The following is a 16945-nucleotide window of genomic DNA, read 5'->3' on the forward strand; positions in this document are numbered from 1 at the left end:
TATATATACAATGTTCAAATATCTCACAAAGAATTCAAAATTTGAGTACGAGAATGAGAGCGTATAATAAATCCTACATAAAATAAAATTTGATATTTTCAAAAAATTTATACATACATATGGCTATAGGAAAAATATTCATAAAATATATAATATCCTAATCTTTAAGCTTCATGGGGTTGGAAAAAAAAACATACCCAATTCGTGAAATCATTTATATATTCTAATATATATATATTTAATGTTCAAATATTTTATAGAAGAATTCAAAATTTAAGTACGAAAATGAGAGCATATAATAAATTCTACGTAAAGTAAAATTTGACATTTTCAAAAAATTTATACATACATATAGCTATAGGAAAAAGATTCATAAAATATATAATATCCTAATCTTGAAGCTTTATGGGGTTGGAAAAAAAAAGCATACCCAATTCGTGAAATTATTTACATATTCTAATATATATATATATATATATATAATGTTCAAATATCTTGCAGAAGAATTCAAAATTTGAGTACGAGAATGAGAGCGTATAATAAATCTTACGTAGAATAAAATCTGAAATTTTCAAAAAATTTATACATGTTTATGATTCAATAATACTTACACATGGGTGAGAACACATTAATTTTTCAAGTAGAAGACATCATAATTGATTTTTTTTAAACAATAACTACACTAAACTTACGTTTTTACTTGAACCCATATTTCTATATAACTATAAATAAGTGGGAGAGCCAACACGAAATGCATACGTGCACAGATGAGCGGAAGAGTGTATGTACATGTACATATGGTGAATGATGGAAGCTTAGAACAGTAATCATGTGAAGAGAGAGAGAGAGAGAGAGTGGGTAAAGGGGTAAATAATGTTGCAGAACCAAATCAGGAAGGTATATAATAACGTATCATGCATGTGGGAGGGAAAGGTGGTGCAAAAGGAGATTGGGTGTTAGTGTGGTTTTTGACACCAATCCAATCCGTGCGTGCCTCAATTTTTAGTATGTTGTGTTGGGGTGTGTCCAAAATTGGGGCCTGTTTGGTTTTGTTTTGGATGACACCCATTTTGGAGATAAACACCAACCCTGCAAAGATACTTCATTCCCAATTTTCCTTCTTTCTTTTCTCTGAGAAAAAAAGTTAATGAATAGATAAACAACTTAACTTCTGACCCCTCATGCAAAAGGTACGCCGTTAGAGCGAGTGCGCTTTACTAATAGAAAGTCAAGGCTCTAAGCTCCGCTCCTTCAACTGATCGTTCGCAATCGATTTCAGGTTCTTATTTGGACATTTTGTTTGGGCTTCTGAATTTATGTTCTTAATTTCCTGACGTTTTTCCGGAGAATCAGTAAATATTTCTACTACGAAAAAATGGAACTTCTAACTGAGATATGATGGGTTTGATATGTCGTGAATCTTATAAAATGAACACATCGTATATATTATACTTGTTATTGTATTTACAGAATTAAAATAAAAAGTTTACATAGAAACGAAAACTTAAAAAGCACAATCAATATGTATGTCATTTGGGTATTTACTTTGAAGAAAAAAAGGCATCGAAGCCAATATTACCCGTGCTTCTAAGTAGATCACGAGCTATATTTCTTTTTGCACTGTACTCAAAGTAGAAAACTCTCTGTTCACTTTTTTTTTTTTTTTTTTTATTTTGTATATTTTAGAGTTACATCGAGTAACATTCAAGAGTTTTGAGATGAATTTTGCTCGTTTAAAAATTAAGAGATTTTTTTAGGTCAATATATATACTAAGCCGAGCATAAATGATGATTTTCGTTCAGCAGTGAACTCTTCATCCAACAACAAATACTATTTTGATATGGATTATGTAAGTCTATATATGACTAATTTTAATCTTAAATTGTACGGTACAAAATTCAGTAACAATCATTTAATTCACGACCTTCTAACATAAGTTCTCCCATTAGGTTTGTTGGGCCAACTTTTGCTTATGTAAATTTACGTCATCAATAGTATATTCTTATTTATCTAAAAAGATTTTGATGTATAAAAGTTTATAACAAAATTTAAAATAATTGATTTGATGACAATTAAATATTTATTTATAGTAAACTTACGGTATAATTAAAAAAAAATATTATTAATAAACAAACATTTGTATTTACGTAAATAAAATAATTTACGATATATTATGTAACGGCCCCGGAATTTTAAAATGAAATATGTGTATTAAAAAGGTCAAATGCGGAAGCGTAATAAAAATTTTGATTAACATCCCTTACACTAAAATCAAAAACGTGCTCAAAATATAAAAGAACAAACTAACTAAAAGAGAAAACTCGAAAATAAAAGTTATAAATATAACTACGGAGTCTTCAGGCGTCCCTTTCGCCGTCTTCCTGATCTGAAATGATTAAATAAGGAATGAGCTACATCAGCCCAGTAAAGACATCACACTATCTCACCGTCACGGAGGTAAAGGTGGGTAGAAAACACAAAAAGATTAATGGAGCATAATTTACAACAAATTCTTTTATCAATAATAAAATCCTTTACTATCCACTTACCTCGGTGAAGTTCATGAAACAACATACGAAATCAATAACATTATCATTATCATGAAATCACATAAACTTTATAATACAATATTTATCACGCGTTTGCATTTCAATCTTTAAACAGCATAATTCCCCTTTACCAGCCTACTAGTATCCATGGGGGTCCATAGGGGCCCGCTACCCGTGAATCCTTGACGTTTAAAATCCTGATTTTCAGGGCCGTCCCCATACCCCGTCCGGTATGGGCGCTAAAACCATGAACCTCACTACCCCATCCGGTATGAGGGTGAAACAGGCCGTCCCCATACTCCGTCCGGTATGGGCGCCAAAACACATAGGATCTCCATACCCCGTCCGGTATGAGAGACCCGGTTCCTGGTAGGGTTCCCTACGGACCCGGTCCGTCCACCATCTCCCAGGATACCTAGTCAGGCTGTCCACATTATCCGTTTGCCAATTCACACAACCTTTTATTCCATTTCCTCAATCACCATTATCAAATTTCACGCAAACATGTAGACTAGTAATTAATGCCAAGCAAGACAACACACAGTACCGGTTCACCAAAATACAAATCTTAACAGGAAAACATGATACATGCGTACGAGACCATAACAATAACTACATTTAACATCATGCTGCATTTACCACTAAAAAATAAATCAAACTGTAACCGACCAATCCTGTGTCAGACTCGGGCTCCATTGGCAACCTTAATACATTATACATTTATAAAACCACACAAACAGTTTAATTAATTATTTGACTTTAAAACCGTGATAGGAAACAGGGTGAGAAATCCTTACGTGTTTCGGAACCTGAAATGGGCTCTACCGTGCGCCTGCGGGCTATCCCTAAATTCCCTGAATTTTTCTTGGGAAACTGAAACACGTTACCGGTACCTGCACGTGTCCCAAAAATCTCAGAATCAGACCTAGGGCCTCTTTCGGCCAATATCGCAATTCCGGCACGGCGGCTCCGCCATGCTCTGGCGACGGCAAGCGGCGGCGATTCACCTCGGGTTGGCCGTTTTCGGTCGTTTCCGGCTGAATTCGGCCACACTAGCATCGGTCCCTGCGATAAAACAACCTAAGGCCCTCGGGGGGTCAAAAAATTACGAAAAAAACCGAAGCTTACCGGTGGCGGTGCTCTCGGGTGCGGCGGCTCTCCGGCGGAGTTCGTGTTTTGGTGATTTGGCTCCGATCAACCTGTAGAGAAAAGAATGGTGATCACGGTGATATAAAAATTGTATCAAACGGAGGCCGGGAAGGACCTCATCGGAGGCAAAAATCGAGGAGGGGCGCGGCGGCGCCGCTGGGTTTCGGCCGTTTGGCCGGAATTTTGGCTTCGATTTGGCCACAGGGGAACTCAGCATTGAAAAACGAGCCAGGAATATGAAATTTACCTCGATCGGCGGTCGAAAAACTCCCCGGTGCGGCGGCGGGTGGCGGCGGTCGGCTCCTCCGGCGTCTGGTTCGTCTTCTCCGGCGAGGGCAGGCGGCTAGGATTTTTGTGGTCAGGTGTGGGGGTTCTATTTATACCCTTTTGCCTTTTGATCACAGCTGTCCATTTTGATTAAATCTGAGCCGTCCGTGCGCGTGCATCTGGGCCGTCCATGCGCTTGCATCTGGGCCGTCCGTGCGCACGCTTAATCTGGGCCGTTCGTGCGCGCGGGGACGCATCTGGGCCGTCCGATCGCCCACACGCGGATCACCCACGTGGCCCGTTCCTGGGTCGACGTGGTCTTGCCACGCGGCAGGTCCTGGTTGGCCAGGATTGCTGACTGGGCCGCTGACGTGGCGCTGACGGGGCGCAATTTTTCTAAATTGCGTTTTGACTTTCGGTTTCCGATTTTCTTTTCAAAAATACCCACAGAATCCTAATTTTCATCCCTTTTTTCTAAAAATAATTTTAATTAAATCCAAATAATATTTTTACCAAATTTTATAATTATTGTTATTTTTATTTTTATTAAATTAAATTAAAATAAACTAAATAAAAATAAAATAATAATAATAATAATAAAATTTTAAAATTATTGGACGTTACATATTAGAATTTATAAAATTATTAATTCAGTTATTGAAGTATGAATATATTATAATTTAATAAATAAATAAATACGCAGGAAATAATTATTTTGTTATAGGCGGAAAAACCGTTGGTTCTAATTGGCCTGGGGGGATTAAGTGGGGGACCAATTAAATGGCTTAGCGTGTGGTTCAAGGATTCTCACCGGGATTAAAATCGAGTGAAACGACACCGTTTTCCCGAAAAAGGACGAACTGAGTCAGTACCTCGAGTCGCACAAACTTATCGTGTCAATTCCAAATTGCCACGTGTCCATTTCTCGCGGCTTTTCTCTTACTTGTAACCGTCTCTAACCATCAAAGCAAGTCACCGCCATTCCCTTATCTCCTTTCTTGGTTCGAGAATGGCGTTTGTGGCACTCTTCGTATCGGCGACGAAGATCGCGGCAGTCCTGGTAACACTAACTGTTGCAGCCAATGCGTTCTCTTTCTCTCGTTACCGGAGAAGGAATTTGCGTCCATTCCGGTCACCCATCGATGAGTCATCCGACATACTCGCAGATTTTAATGTCGACGGTAAACTCGCAATTCCTAGAAACTCTAACGTTTGTTAATTCTTTAGGTTTTCGTCATCAGTGGCTTTATTTCGTGAGTAGTTTAGTAAATACTTGGATGTTTTTTTGCGATTTTCACTGGATTAAGTGTCGAGTAAGAGCCTAGCAGCAAACATCGGTTTAGCTTCTGTGAGTAGTTATGCTGCTTGTTATCATTGTTTTCTTTTTGTTTTGCGTGATTGCTGCTTGATAGCTTAGTTTTCTATTTGTTCTGTGTGATTGGTGGTAAGGGCTAAAAGAAGAATCTACTTGCTTCAGACAGTTTTGCTTGAAAATGAATGTATTTAATTTACTACAGTTGCCTAATATTGATGTTAATTCAATGACATTCCCTAGTATTCGAGATCATTGCTTAAAAATTTATGTTAACGCTGGATGTTGTGGATGCATTTTTTTTTTTTTAAAATGTATATGTTGTTATCTGGGTATGGGCTTACGTCTTCTGACCTTTGAGCAATCTAGTACTGGATTGACATCCTTGAGAAATGGCTTCTGTGATTGCTTTTAATTTATCTAAATATGCTTGTGCAAATTGGGATTCTCCTGTAAGTTAGTGGCCGAAACCACTGGGTATTTTCCATTTCTATCAATGTAATTATAATTCATTGTGTTATATGTTGTAAATCTCAGCGGAAGGGGAGAACCAGTTTTTCTTTGGATTGGCAACAGCTCCTGCACATGTTGAAGACAGGCTTAATGATGCCTGGCTTCAGTTTGCAGAAGAAAATCCTTGTGAGAAACCAGAATCACAGCACGGCATGACTTCAGCAGATGCAATAATGGGTTCAGCTACCGCTGATGGTGGGTCTCAACTAGTCTCCCTTCCTGGCAAAGAAGCAAATAAGAAAAGAAAGAAGCCTCTTAGGATAGCTATGGAAGCTATGATAAGAGGGTTTGAGAAGTTCATGGATGAAGAAGAAGTAGAAACCACACAGAAAGAAGAATGCCATCATAATGTAGCTGCATGGCACAATGTTCCTCATCCGTAAGTCTCCCTCTGTAGTTGATTTCTGAAGAAATTTACATGCCAGATTTCTAGTTGCAGATGAAAAAACTTCTTTGATCCTTGGTAATAGCATGCATTTGTTAGTATCACGTATTGTTAGTATTACATAATATATGGATTAGATATGTGGATATATATCAAAATGGCAACTAGTAAAGTGTGTTGTTGGAAAATTATTTCAGGGAGGAGAGACTAAGATTTTGGTCTGATCCTGATACGGAATTGAAATTGGCTAAAGAAACTGGTGTCAAGGTGTTTCGAATGGGAATTGATTGGTCACGGGTCATGCCAAAGGAACCACTTAATGGACTTAAAGAAGCTGTATGTATGATTACCTTAATGGTTTTGATGGTACATTTCTTGTACCCTGCAAATGAAATAAAATGTGCATGTGTCATCCACCCCAATGTGATTTATGATAGATACTATATATAGCTTGGTCTGAGAATATTAATTAAATCTGCAACCTAACTAGGAGCTTACCTACCTTACTGCTTTTGGTGGCGCATTGTGTGCTCATAACTTCTTTCATCTAGGAAAAAGAAGCCTAAAGGGACTCTTCAGTTTATTAAGGATTTCACTCCTGCAGTACTGATTATCCCAGGGAAGTACACCTCCCAAAGAAAAATAACAATAATAATAAAAAACAAAAACAATTGAAAACTAAATCTTGGAGAAAATGTATAATTCCTTGAAGACATCCATATGCTCGTAATAGAAACATTACCAAGGTTCTCGAAAGTTACATGTTTCTGGTACAGTTAGTTGGCAATTAGTTAATCACATTTTCCTTTTAGGTTAATTATGCTGCATTGGCAAGATATAAGTGGATCCTGGAGAGAGTCCATTCATATGGGATGAAGGTGATGCTGACCCTGTTTCATCACTCATTGCCACCATGGGCCATTGAGTATGGCGGATGGAAGCTTGAGAAGACTGTTGATTATTTCATTGATTTCACCAGGTTGGTCTAAAAGTTTAAACTCTGCACGGGGAAGTTTCTTATTATCATTCACTTTTAAGTTTTACTTCTGGTTTTCCAATGCCCATTCTGGTTCTCACCTGTATTTCATTAGAAGCAAAGACCATAAGATACCATTCATGAGTTACCTGAGAAGTGTTTTCATTTTCTTGAGGAGTAATGGAAAAGAATAGTTAAACTGAGACCGAAATCACTTTTACATGGTGATGATTCAATATCGAATACTGAGCACATGGACATGTCCGAGTTATTCCCTTGTAACATATGTTAGAGAAGTACCTGGTTCTTATTTACTTGCTACGTGATAACCATTGTGCTTCAAACAATAAATAAACTTTTTTACTTTGTGAAATAACTCATATTCGATGTCCAAGTTCTGTAACATCTGTGTTACTTCATCATGCAGGCTTGTTGTAGACAGTGTTGCAGATATGGTAGATTTTTGGGTAACATTTAATGAGCCTCATGTCTTTTGCATGCTTACTTATTGTGCGGGTGCTTGGCCTGGTGGTCATCCTGATATGCTGGAGGCAGCCACTTCTGCTTTACCAATGGGTGCTTTCAAACAGGCCATGCATTGGATGGCTATTGCTCACGCAAAGGCCTATGACTACATTCATGGACAAAGGTTCTCTTCTTATGAAGCACTGGAAAATTTTTCAGGAAATATCATATAATTAGTAAATTAATGCAAATGTATCGATAAGATCATGAACACATTGCATTCCAAATATCTTTGAGGTTTCCACTTCTGCTCTTTCCGCTGTTGTTTTCAAGATGCTATAAAATACTTAATGAACAAAGGCCTTAAAGAAAAGTTTCTCTCTTGGAAGCTCTAAGGCCCTATTTGAGTTTTAAAATATGGAGATTGGATTTTAAAGATGAAAATAACAGAAACCCGTGGCCAGAGACATGGACACATGCGTGTATCATACTAGGTTTCTAGCGAACCATCTATTCAAGTCTCTGAACTTATTATTGTCTTAAACAGTTGGCTCGGTTGCTTGAGTAGTATCTTTTATTCTTTTAAGTCGTTTGTGGACCTGCACTGTGAGACTTTTTGTCCTTGTGCCCTTCCAGAAAGGGGGAGAGCTAGAATATTTTGAACAAAGAAGTGAAATATTTAAAGAGATGTTGATGGTAAGGTCAGTATGTAGTACTTTCCTTATGTTAGTATTTATTTTTAAAGAAAGAAAAGGATAGAAATGTGTTTATATTTTTGCAATTAATTTCATCATTGACTGCACATGACAATTGGTGGGTTTAGAATTATCAAAACTCTGAAAATAAATCTCCATTTACTAAAAGATTTCACACAATATATATATACACACATAAATTTGTTTATCTCAAAAATTATACACACATAAATTTGGAGTCAATTAACCTCATGATAAGGGAGCTGACCTTTTTCCTCACAGTATGTATATATATATATATATATATATATATATATATAAATATAAATTTGGTGGAGTCAATTAACCTCCCGACAAGGGAGCTGACCTTACTTCCTAATGACTATATTCTTTTTAGCCTTCCTTTTATCCTATAATTTAAGCTACATAGAATTTATGCGTCTATTTACTTGTTGTTACGAACATATGATAAATCTGAATTTTTGTTTCCAGCAGTGCCGTATCAAAACCGATGGTTGGGTTTGCACACCATGTGTCATTCATGCGGCCATATGGTCTCTTTGATGTTGCAGCCGTTGCAGTTGCAAATTCTCTTAGCCTGTTCTCTTATGTGGATAGTATCTCTGACAAACTGGATTTTATAGGCATAAACTACTATGGACAGGTTTCTTCCTTTTTAAATTCGAATTTACCTTTAAGATCTTGAGTCATTTATTCGTGAAAGTAGTTCGTGTATGCTTAATGGCTCTGTTCTTCCAATGCACAGGAAGTGGTCTCTGGTGCTGGATTGAAGCTAGTGGAGACTGATGAATATAGTGAATCTGGGCGTGGGGTTTATCCTGATGGCCTCTTTCGAGTTCTAATTCAGTTCCATGAAAGGTACAAATACCGCAACTTACCTTTCATTATCACGGAGAATGGGGTTTCTGATGAGACAGATTTGATCCGCCGGCCATATATGTTGGAGCATCTACTTGCGATTTATGCAGCAATGAACATGGTTTGATTCTTGATTCCTGGTTCCCTGGAAATTTTGAAAAACTTCATAATTTACTGATCAGTAAAAATTTCTTTTTGGATCTCTTTTGGTTGGTTGACAGGGTGTTCCTGTGATTGGTTACTTATTTTGGACAATTTCTGATAACTGGGAGTGGGCTGATGGATATGGTCCCAAGTTTGGACTTGTCGCGGTTGACCGTGCCAATGATCTTGCCAGAAATCCACGTCCTTCTTACCATCTTTTTTCAAAGGTTTTTTAGTTTTTTTCCCTTTGCATTTGCCTGCTTGATACTATTAATCATTTCTGCTTTTCTTCGATGGCTTTATGCTTTTTGGTTGCTTTGTTTTTGTATTTAGGTGGTTAAAACTGGTAAAATTACATTTGAAGACCGGGCACATGCATGGAGTGAGCTCCAAAGAGCTGCTAGGGAGAGAAAAACACGACCATTCTATCGTGCAGTCGATAAAAATGGTTTAATGTATGCAGGTAAACTAAGCAGCTTGGGTACATCCGATTCTTATAATTGAAATTATCTTCTTTTATATATTGTGATTTATTGTTCCCAATTCTATAGACACAGGTTCTTTTGCTCAAAATATTTCACTTACCGAACTTGTCCTTGAAGTCATGCAAACTATATACCAGATGCTTTCCTCAACTAATGCCTTCATGCTAATTAACTTTGACATAGGTTTCATAACAACTAGATTCTTGGAGTAGAAAATGCCTTATCTGCGTTTAGTGTGGAAATCTAGGATCCCTCGGGAAAGGCATGGTGATATCTTATTTGTTGACATGTTTCCCCTATTACTTGTTAGTAAGTATCAAGCCTTTGGCAGTTAAATTCTCTGCAGAAGCAGAATCAAATCCAGCTTCATCTTAGTCATGGCAGTTGCCTATCTTTTGTGTTAATGCTGCATAAGGAAAAAGAAAAAAAAAAGAAGAAACATCCTGTTAATAATGTAGGAATGATCACTCAATTGTTTTCACAGGAGGCCTTGATGAGCCTACACGGCGACCCTACATAGAACGAGATTGGCGGTTCGGACACTATGATATGGAGGGCCTCCAGGATCCATTAAGCCGACTGTCAAGATGGATTCTTCAGCCTTTCTCTCTCAACAGGGAAAGAAAGTATAAAAATGAAGATTCTGAGTTGCTTCTTGAGCCTCTTGAACTTAGCATGTGACTGCTAATCCATCTCTGTTCTTGCACTAAGTTCTGCTGAGGTCGGGCAGCATCAGAATCTTTTGTGAGGTATATTTGCTTGCCAATTCCGAGATTCATTTATACAGAAGAATTTTTGATGCGTTATATCTACCTTTAAAATTTCTTAATGGGCAACTTATATCTGTGCTTGTTTATCTATAATCATATTGTCTTAATTTGGAAAGAGTGGCTTCTATGTAGCAACTGCTTCAGTTGAACACGCAAATGATTATGTATTTCATCTTTGCTACCGTATTCACCTTAGCTATTGTTCCAGATGATGAGAATTGCCATATAGAACCTATGGTCGGATCAATGGAAGCTGGATGTGGTGGGCCGTATTTTGATTACTTGAAGTCTAGAATGTACCATTTTCTATTTCCTTTCCGTTTCATATTTTCCTTGTGGACAAGATGCGACACTGTGCATGGTCTAATATCCACGGTAACATGGCCAAATAATGCTTCCACAAGTTTTCTTCTACTGTATTTTCTTTAAAATGCTGCAGTGATCCCTTGCCTGGATTTGTAAAGGCTGTCTTCCACAACTTATAAAAAACATAGAGATAGATGGATGATCTCAATGACTTGGACACGCAAGGATTTAGGTGGTGCAGACTTGTTTGGAGCATCTAAGAAGTTTGCTTTCAGTGGAGCTCGATCTGAACTTTTGTAATCCATTTAGTACTACTAGAAAATTGTATTTTTTTAATGAAGCATGTTCATATGATAGATGTATATATCACTTGAATCGAAGTGTGCTACACTATGATCATTTGGGTCAAATACGCAGTGTGCTAATAATACTTTGTGCCAATAATACTCTCGTCTTTATTCTCTTAAAGAATTTAAAAAGTAGAAGTTACATTGCTTGCTGAGGTAACCATTTAGTTATTTGAAGTTATACCTAGGAGAGAATTCATACAAAATTCTTAGAGATCAAAGTGAAGCAGGAACTTCTCCAAACAAGTTACAGTAAGGTGTGAAATTTATTATATCTTTCAAAGCTAAAAAGAATGCAGACAGTTTCTGGAACCAGATCTATTAGAGTTGTCACAAGTATTCCCCCTTGGTTATCTTCCAATAGCCGGTGAGAACATTTACACTGACCAAAAAATGAGCTGCATACACACTTCTTACTACTCAATCATTGAATAGACTACATAAAATGTCATTTTCGGCACTTAGTGCGTAACGATAGGTAGTAGTACCTGGAGCAGCTGAGCTAAATGACACATCAATCCAGACAAACAGGAGATGAAGACAAATATCACGCGGAAGAGAATTTCATCTTAGTTATTTGTGATTGGAAGGTAAGAATCACCTTTTACCTGTCTTAGCCAGTAAAATGATCAATTTACTGTTCGGTAATTGGTTCCCTGAAAGATAGTAGTGCTATGTTTGTTATGCAAAAATCATTGCTCTGCTTTTGTGACATCATATCTTCTACTCCAACTCTTATCCAGATGATTAGATTCTATTGTCTCCTCTCTCTCTCTACCTCTGTCTCACGCATACACAGTTTTATGTTTCACTCAAGTGGTTCATTCAAAGTTTGGAACAACAATGAGCTCAACTCCAGTTAAAAGAGTTCCATTATATTTCTCATTTGCATTTCTGTTTCTTGGTTCCTTAATAAATTTCATTAAAGCTTCGGATGTGAACACGGAAGCCCAGGAATCCAACAGGGTAATTCATCTACCAGGCCAGCCTTCTACCCCGTCTATCTCCCAGTTCTCAGGCTATATCACTGTCAACAAAGACCATGGGAGGGCCTTGTTCTACTGGTTCTTTGAAGCTCAATCTCAGCCGGCCAAGAAGCCTCTTGTTCTCTGGTTTAATGGAGGTTTGCAAATATTTGTTTCAGCTGTTGTTGAATGTTTGATCATTCAGTACTCTTATGGTGGAATATCTAATAAGGCAGCTGTTTTTTGTTGTTGAAGGACCTGGTTGTTCATCCATTGGGTATGGTGCAGCCTTGGAATTGGGTCCTCTTAGAGTTAGTGAAAATAGAACTGGGCTTCACTTTAATAAATATGCTTGGAATCGAGGTACCTTTTAGTTTCTCTACCTACTTTGATGTTCATATAGCTCAAGTATTAGTCATTGTCAGCTGGGACCTATTGGCTTTTTCACTCTTCAGACTTTCTTTTTGAACGCATTTGCAGAAGCCAATTTGCTATTTCTGGAATCCCCTATTGGAGTTGGGTTTTCTTACACAAACATGTCTTCTGATATGAACAAATTAGATGATGGCTTTGTGGGTAAGTCACCAATTATATATGTGAATTCTGCTCCATTATTGTTTGGTAATTAAGATATCAGTACTTAGCAATTATCTTCTTAAAGCTGAGGATGCCTACAATTTTTTGGTGAATTGGCTTGAAAGTTATCCGCAATTCAAAACTCGTGATTTCTTCTTGGCGGGAGAAAGTTATGCAGGTGAGATTTTCATATGTATATATATATGTATATCTGTCTCCTTTCCCCCCACCCTCCCACCTCAAGTCTCTCCCTAACTGAGAATTTGTTGATCTGCATCATTTTGCAGGCCACTATGTGCCTCAACTTGCAGAGCTTGTATATGATCGAAATAAGGAGAGAAATAGATACCCACATATCAATCTAAAAGGTTTTATAGTACGTAAGCCTCACTCCTGCCTAGAGTGCTTAACCTATAAAGACAGACATACACACACACATATGCATCTCTTCATGCATATAATAATTTTTCTTTGCATGCATATCTTCAAGCTTGATACAAATTCCTTATTCAAAATTTTTTTCGAAAAAGGGCTGCTAAAAATTCTCTAAAACTAACGCATTGCAGGTAGGAAATCCTGAAACTGATGATTATTATGATTCCAAGGGTTTACTAGAATATGCATGGAGTCATACTGTTATATCTGATCAGCTTTATAACGAAGCCAAACAAGTATGTGATTTCAACCTTTTCAATTGGTCTGAAGAATGCAATGAGGTCATGAGCATTCTCTATGAGAAATACCGAGAAATTGATATATACAATATCTATGCCCCGTCATGTCTTACCAAGAGCACAGCTTCGGTAGCCGATAGTAGACGTGATCACAGTGTTGAATCACTGTCAAAGGTGACAGTCTTGTGAATCTTACAGTTTCTTTAGCAATATTGCTCCTGATCTGTGCATGTATAATGTTGTAAGAAACATTTATAAAGTGAGAATTGGATAATTGTAATTTTAAGTTTGCCGAAAGTGAGTTTCTGCAGGTAAGTGATAGAGGGTTAAGGAGGTTGAGAATCCCTGGAGGGTACGATCCATGTTATTCTAGATATGCAGAAGAGTATTTCAACAGAAGGGATGTTCAGTCATCCCTCCATGCAAACCTTAAAGGTGGAAAATGGAGGGTCTGCAAGTAAGTCAGAATTGTGATATCTCGTGTATCTGTGTCATATGTGGAGTAAGCCATATATTGATATATATATATATATATTTCAGTATATTGATAGTATACATATATGTTTCTAAGTAATGGTTAGATTATTATGATACTGGTTTGAAGGCTCTGATTCAGCGTATTGGTGTTGCAGTAATGCCATCTTCAGGACATACAACTATACAGTGTTTTCCATTTTACCGATTTACGCCAAACTCATCAAGAGTGGTTTGAAGATATGGATTTACAGGTAGGTATCTTTTTTGAATTTTGCTTTTCCAGATCTCTCCAAACTTTTTTGAACCCGTGGTGAGCTCAGCCTGCTAACTTTGGAATCAATGGTGTAAAAAAGACAAAATCGTGGGTTGACTTGTCAGTCAGTAGTGGCAATATGATTGAACACCCGTGACGTTGTGCTGGCTGGTTGGCTGGCTTGTTCTTGTTTGATTGACAATTAATATTGGTTTGTGTGTTTTTGACAGTGGGGACACTGACGGTAGAGTACCAGTCATTGGGTCTCGATATTGTGTTGAAGCTCTCGGTCTTCCTCTCAAATCTTCTTGGGGCTCTTGGTTTCATCGCCATCAGGTTCCTTCCTCATCCTCTTTAATTTGTCACTTTCTAATTTCAACGTCCGCATACAATGCTTATCAGTTTAGGTAATAACAAGTTACACCAACAGTTACCAATACGGTAATATAGTGGTTAAATTTTTACCGTTAGATTTGAAGATTGTAAGTTTGAATTTTATAAGAACTGCAAATTTATTATTTTATAAGTGTATTATAATCAGTAGCGATTGAGTGATGTATAATGTTTAGTTTCAACGATGAAGTACTTTTGAAGATGACACTCAGAGATATTGAAATGCAGGTCGCAGGGAGGATGGTGGAGTACGAAGGGTTAAGTTTGGTGACGGTGAGAGGGGCAGGTCACTTGGTCCCCCTTAACAGGCCAAGTGAGGCTTTGGCACTCTTTCATTCATTCTTGACCGGAGAACAGCTTCCCACACATCCGTGACCATTCTATATATATATATATATATATATATCTTATATTTATTAGTACAACCCAAATTAAGCTTGTTTGATCTCTTCCACAGTATGTTTCTAGAAAGCTTGATTCACCTCAACTCTTCATTATCTCTCCATCCAATATTATAAGCTTTCTCTGACATTTAACTTCCGGGGTCTAAGGAAAAAAAAGCTAAATTGTTATGCCCTTAAAGCCCATATCGAGTAAACAGCCAAGGCTTAATCTTATCTTAATTCACCGTATTTTCAGTTTCGTAATCTTATACAGGATATATACATTTACATTTTATTTTTTATATTACGTTAAGTTAATCTAAACTACCGTACAACGTTTTATCTTATTCGATTTTACTTCCGTCTACTTTTTACAAATTTAAAAAATTTAAAATAATTAATCTCTAACGTAGTAAGATCTAATTTCGAATTGAAAAATACATCTAGTTGTGGGATAGTCTTATCGTAAGATCACGCTACGATCGGAATGTTACGAAACATCATATTATACTTTATATTATGTTACTCTAATTTAAGATAGTGAGGAGAAAAAATTGAAATGTAATCCAAATCACTAAAACAATAATGGCAAGTGGCAATTATTGATAAATAATATCTTATGTATAAATACATTATGAACGCACCACGAGTATAATATCATAATGCATATGTACATATATACATACATATATATAATATGTATACATACTTTATACTATGTTTTGATTGAGTACACACCCTTTTTCTTCCACCTTCGAGATGGTCTCTTTTTGGGTGCCCAAAAGTGAAATACCTCTACATATTGGGTTAGAGATACTATGTCCAATCTGGTTTTAATTAGTGTAATTAATGATTGATAGTAATTATATAAGCAATTAATAATATCCAACTTAGTTAGTAAAAAAATAATTTTAATGTGATTATATTACTATGTTTGAATACAATAGGAAAACAAAAAATCATTATTAATTTTCAATCAAACGAGAATCAATAATATGATATGTATTAAGATATAGTTTAATTATAAAAATTTTTAACGACCGATCGAGATTATGAATATTAGTACGATGAATATAAATAATGTTTTATCTTTTTTATTTTTTATTTATTAAGAATATGTTCGAGTTTAATACACATAAATTACTTGAGTACGGTAAGATATAAAATTTTTATATTGATATTCTAATTTTTGTATATCTCATATGTAACGGCCCCGGAAAATATTAAAATGAAATTAGTATTTAAATATATCAAATGCGGAAGCGAGATCAAAATTTCATTTAACATCCCTTACACGAAAAACCAAACAAACGTACTTAAAATATAAAAGGTTAAACTAACTAAGAAAGAAAACTCGAAAATAAACTATGCGTATGACTACAGAGTCTCTAGGCATCCCCTTCGTCGTCCTCCTGCGGAACGGGCTCGGGAACCATGTCTTCCTGATCTGAAATGGTTAATTAAGGAGTGAGCTACACTACCCCAGTAAGAACATCACGATATCTCACCGTCACGGAGATAAAGGTGGGTAGAAAACCACAAAAAGACCAATGGAGCATAATTTACAATAAACTCGTTTATTAACAACAAAACCTTTTATCAATAATAAAACTTTTACCATCCACTTACCTTGGTGGAATTTATGAAAAACAATATGAGAAAAACAATAACATTATCATAATCATTGAATAATCTAAGCTGTAAAACATAACACTTATCACGCCTCTTGTAATTCAATCATTGTACAACATATCTTTTCCTCATTTACCAGCCTACTAGTATCCGTGGGGGTCCATAGGGGTTCCGCTACCCGTTAACCTTTAACATTCATAATCAGTTTCCAGGGCCGTCCCCATACCCCGTCCGGTATGGGCGCCAAAACCATGAACCTCAATACCCCGTCCGGTATGAGGGTGAAACGGGCCGTCCCCATACCCCGTCCGGTATGGGCGCCAAAACCATAAACCTCAATACCCCGTCC

At 36.7% G+C, this 16945-nt stretch overlaps 2 protein-coding genes across 4 annotated transcripts; both read left to right on the forward strand.

Annotated features, from left to right (window-relative positions):
• The first annotated feature begins 4921 nt into the window (after positions 1-4921).
• SFR2 (Glycosyl hydrolase superfamily protein) lies at positions 4922-11340 on the forward strand. Of its 2 annotated transcripts, none has more exons than XM_022051049.2 (11): positions 4922-5147; positions 5816-6170; positions 6374-6512; positions 6989-7155; positions 7580-7801; positions 8805-8976; positions 9079-9312; positions 9413-9562; positions 9669-9798; positions 10305-10569; positions 10799-11340. In XM_022051049.2, exons 1-10 carry the CDS (start codon positions 4976-4978, stop codon positions 10499-10501), a joined length of 1938 nt encoding a protein of 645 aa, XP_021906741.1. In that variant the 5' UTR covers positions 4922-4975; the 3' UTR covers positions 10502-10569; positions 10799-11340. The 2 variants fall into 2 exon arrangements, with proteins under 2 accessions (XP_021906741.1, XP_021906742.1); XM_022051050.2 differs by having other exon boundaries at positions 4923-5147; positions 8808-8976.
• A 143-nt stretch (positions 11341-11483) lies between these two features.
• SCPL33 (serine carboxypeptidase-like 33) lies at positions 11484-15228 on the forward strand. Of its 2 annotated transcripts, XM_022051052.2 has the most exons (11): positions 11484-12366; positions 12464-12571; positions 12689-12784; positions 12870-12962; positions 13072-13160; positions 13351-13455; positions 13576-13632; positions 13770-13915; positions 14091-14186; positions 14419-14524; positions 14810-15228. In XM_022051052.2, exons 1-11 carry the CDS (start codon positions 12087-12089, stop codon positions 14954-14956), a joined length of 1323 nt encoding a protein of 440 aa, XP_021906744.1. In that variant the 5' UTR covers positions 11484-12086; the 3' UTR covers positions 14957-15228. The 2 variants fall into 2 exon arrangements, with proteins under 2 accessions (XP_021906744.1, XP_021906743.1); XM_022051051.2 differs by having other exon boundaries at positions 13351-13632.
• The last annotated feature ends 1717 nt before the right edge of the window (positions 15229-16945 follow it).

This window comes from Carica papaya, chromosome 5 (assembly GCF_054855325.1).
Source record: "Carica papaya isolate Zhongbai chromosome 5, ASM5485532v1, whole genome shotgun sequence".
Lineage (NCBI taxonomy): Eukaryota > Viridiplantae > Streptophyta > Magnoliopsida > Brassicales > Caricaceae > Carica > Carica papaya.